This window comes from Engystomops pustulosus, chromosome 11 (assembly GCF_040894005.1).
Source record: "Engystomops pustulosus chromosome 11, aEngPut4.maternal, whole genome shotgun sequence".
Lineage (NCBI taxonomy): Eukaryota > Metazoa > Chordata > Amphibia > Anura > Leptodactylidae > Engystomops > Engystomops pustulosus.
The window spans coordinates 21,876,475-21,880,562 of record NC_092421.1 but is presented as its reverse complement, the minus strand read 5'-3'; the positions used below and the strand labels follow the sequence as shown (position 1 = coordinate 21,880,562).

The following is a 4,088-nucleotide window of genomic DNA, read 5'->3' as shown; positions in this document are numbered from 1 at the left end:
AAAATTTGGATGCGTCAATCCACCCATTTTAATCATGTTCACTCTAAATAGGTATAGTATGGAGTATTTATTATAGTAAACCTTAGCATGGGTTAATACCAGAGCCTAGGGAAATCTAGGAGTCCGTGGGGTAAGATTCCTAACCTGTAGATAATGATATATTTCCATAAATGTTATATTTTGTAATTAATTAGTACAAAAACTGTACAAAAGCCAAATGCTGAAAATATAAGGATAAACTTATATCTAGTGGCTGTTAAGCAGTAGGTTGAGCCCAAGAACACGGGAGTACCTGCCCTACCGAAGACGGCTGTGCATCTATTTTTAACCCAAACCAATCGTGAGGATTTCAGCAGCAATGAGTATTTGTGCTGGATAATCACAATGAGCAGTGATGCAGCTATCCCTCCCCGTGTCCCAGCACACATGAATATCATCTGCTAGCTCATGGCTGGGAGGTAACTACACACAGGATTCTCGCAGATCCGCAGACACAACAGGACTCTTGGGTTTCATTCAAGACGAGGAGAATGCTCATTTATCTGTCTTCTTCACGTGGAACTGATGAGATCTTACTCTTGGATTTTGGCTGGCTTTCTTCGGATGGATACAAGCGCATCTTAACGTATGAGATTTCTTTATTGAGTAGATTGTAGTCATGTTGGAATTGTGCAACCTTGAAGCTCCAAATGACTTCTCTTGAATGAATCTCTTGTAAAAAATTTTTTATCTATTCTCTGCAATTTCTACTTTTGCTCACTTTGAATCCCTGGGAATGTCAGAGATGAGATAAAAGCGTTTTTTTTCTAGGAAGAAGACTGTTCCTGGATTCCTGTAAATAAAAAGGAAGTGGACATCAACTGGTGTCCACCCCATGGAAAACCTGTCAATTTACAATGTCACAATCAGCGTGTTAAATGCAGATCTAGATGTTGCCAGCAAGGACTTGAGCCTCAGGGCACTTACAGGCTTGTTATTGTCACTTCTCATACTTTCAACTCTTTTGGGGAACACATTGGTTTGCTTGGCTGTCATCAAGTTCAGACACCTTAGGTCCAAGGTGACCAACTTTTTTGTCATCTCTTTGGCTGTGTCGGATCTTTTTGTTGCTCTTCTGGTGATGCCATGGAAAGCAGTGACTGAGGTGGCAGGGTACTGGCTCTTTGGTAACTTTTGTGACACCTGGATTGCCTTTGACATAATGTGCTCTACAGCTTCCATCTTGAACCTGTGCATCATAAGCTTGGACCGATACTGGGCAATTGCAAGTCCTTTCCGATATGAGAGAAAAATGACACAAAGAGTGGCTTTCATCATGATTGGGGTAGCCTGGACCTTATCTATCCTAATATCATTCATTCCTGTGCAGCTCAGTTGGCATAAATCACAAGGGATTGTTGGAGAAATTAATGCTTCAAACCAAACCGAGAACTGTGATTCCAGCCTTAATAGGACATATGCCATATCTTCTTCTCTAATCAGCTTCTACATACCGGTGGTCATTATGATTGGGACATATACAAGAATATATAGGATTGCTCAGACTCAGATAAGAAGGATCTCTTCTCTGGAAAGGGCTGTAGAGCACGCTCAGAGCTGTCATCCTGACTGTCCCCATGAAAACTCACTCAAGACTTCTTTTAGAAAAGAGACCAAGGTCCTGAAGACCTTGTCCATTATTATGGGGGTATTTGTCTTCTGCTGGCTACCATTCTTTGTTCTGAACTGCATGGTACCTTTCTGCCACATTGGTCTTCCAGGGCATATTGATCCAGAACCCCCATGTGTTAGTGAAACCACCTTTAGCATATTTGTGTGGTTTGGGTGGGCAAACTCATCCCTTAACCCTGTTATTTATGCATTTAATGCTGATTTTAGAAAAGCTTTTACTACCATATTGGGATGTAACAGATTCTGTTCCAGCTCCAACGTTGAAGCTGTCAACTTCAGCAATGAGTTAGTATCTTACCATCACGACACTACTTTTCAGAAAGATATCCCCGGCACTTTCAATAGCTCACAGCTGCCCAATGTTGTGACTCAAGACCAAGAGGACATGGAAGGGCATTGTTTTGATAAAGTCTCGGTGATATCCAATTCTCATGGAACCCGGAGTCATAAGAACTTGCTATTACCTGTTAGTGTTCAGTTTGAATGTGAAGCAGAAATATCACTGGAAACAATTACCCCATTTACTTCTGCTGGACCCTTAGAATGTCATCCACATACTGTGACCGATGAAGACGGCCAATACACTACAAAACTATATTAGGCTTGTAACACTAATTATCTCTAACCAACCATGACAGTATTTAGCTCACAAGCTTAGTGAGCGGATTGCCCATGGCCGGTAGTTCCTAGTGATAGATCATTAGATCAATACACCAGTTCATCATATGTCAAACGTGATAAATACTAGTATACAGAAAAAAAAAACGTAAGGGAAACTACAAGACAATGTGGCTCTCTCCTGCCTTTCATCATCTGTTGGTAAAGCTCAGGGACTTCTCTTGGTATTCTGCCATCTTGTTCAATGTAATATGATAACATTTGATGGGATTGGGGGGTACTCATCACTATGGTTGTCAGGTCTAAAACAATTAGATACTATATTATCCATTGAGAATGTTTTTGACAAATTTCAATTATTGTATAAATATTGGTTTCAATCAAGCAGATATCTTACGTCAGGATCTAACAATGTGATCAGGTATTAACCAATGTTGACCATCACATCCATTATATTTTTCATATAATCCGGTGTAAATTTATTCTCAACCAGCACCTTTCTTAATTAAACACATAAATCAAAGCAGATTTTTTTTTGTATTTTGCTGTGGCTATATGGTATGACTGTATTGTTTCCCAAAAACAGCTTTGGCTCCACATATATAATTGTTTTTGAAGACGGTTTTACATTTTTAAAGAGGTAAAGCAGCAGTCCAGTAGATCACATCCTTCTGTATGCCTCTCCTGTTGAATGCAGCTGCCACTGAATAGTTAACAATAGAGATTTGCAAACACTGACTTTTTGCAGTATGATATGAATCAGCTATACACCTAATGATAAGAATAACTGTCTGCTGATCTCTTCAGGGTATTGTTAAGCATAGGGGCTACCTAAGAATAGCTACCAGTATGAATGAGCAATGTTATGGTTTGATGGTAAGAGATGTCTACATTGCAGTCTCTTTACAGACCAAAAAAAAAATAAAAATCGGCATTTATTTTATTAATTTTTATTTTATTTTATTGTATTATGTTAATACACACAGCTGCATTAATCTTGTTAATGAGCTTTATCAAATATGGACATTGATAACGGGAAGGGCCAAATTTAGGAAATCAAAATCCAGCCTGATAAACCAGGAACACTTACTTATAGATTCAGGCAACGTGGCTGTGTTAACCTTCATTTATTCGTTATCCATGGCCTCCTTCCGTCTAAAAATTTGTATGCAAATGTTATGCTAATGAGGCTGAAGGGCTCTGGGGGACGTTAGAAGAGCACTTCTGTGCTTCAGCTTCTCAGACTGTTACACTGTCTCCCCTCCCACTGCCTTCTGTAATCTCGCATTGTGGGACAAGGGGAAATTCTCCTGGATAGTGGAGCAGCCTGTACAACAGGAAAACGGAGCGGTCTGGTAATTTAAGTCAGGCTGAGCCTAAGGGCTCTCTTAGATTGGCGTTAATATTTCAGCCTCATCAGTGAAAAAAACAGATTTTAATTTTTTTTTTCTTTGCGGATCCATAGATTTCTATTTTTTCCAAGGACAACAGATCAGTAAAAATACAAGTCAATGTGAAAACGTCCATTGAAAACAATGGCTTTGTGAGGCATCCTTGAAAATCACGCTAATGTGAAAGAGCCCTTAGTCTGACTCATTAGCATAATTTCCAAAGTTGATTTTAGAAGGAAGGCGGCCATGGATAACAAATATAAGAAGATTACCACAGTCACAGCACCTGGATCTAGGAGTAAGAGTCCCTGGTTTATCATGATGGATTTTAATAGGAGATTAATATCTATTAGAGTTTATGTGCTCCAATCAGGAGGTGCCCATCATACCTAGAGATTTATGAAAATT

The 4,088-nt window shown here is 39.3% G+C and overlaps 1 protein-coding gene across 1 annotated transcript; it reads left to right on the top strand.

The window, feature by feature from the left end:
• Window positions 1–365: 365 nt before the first annotated feature.
• On the top strand, window positions 366–3,312 carry LOC140106224 (D(1C) dopamine receptor). Its single transcript, XM_072130508.1, has one exon. The coding sequence runs from the start codon at window positions 875–877 to the stop codon at window positions 2,270–2,272; it is 1,398 nt and encodes a 465-aa protein (XP_071986609.1). The 5' UTR covers window positions 366–874; the 3' UTR covers window positions 2,273–3,312.
• Window positions 3,313–4,088: the final 776 nt, after the last annotated feature.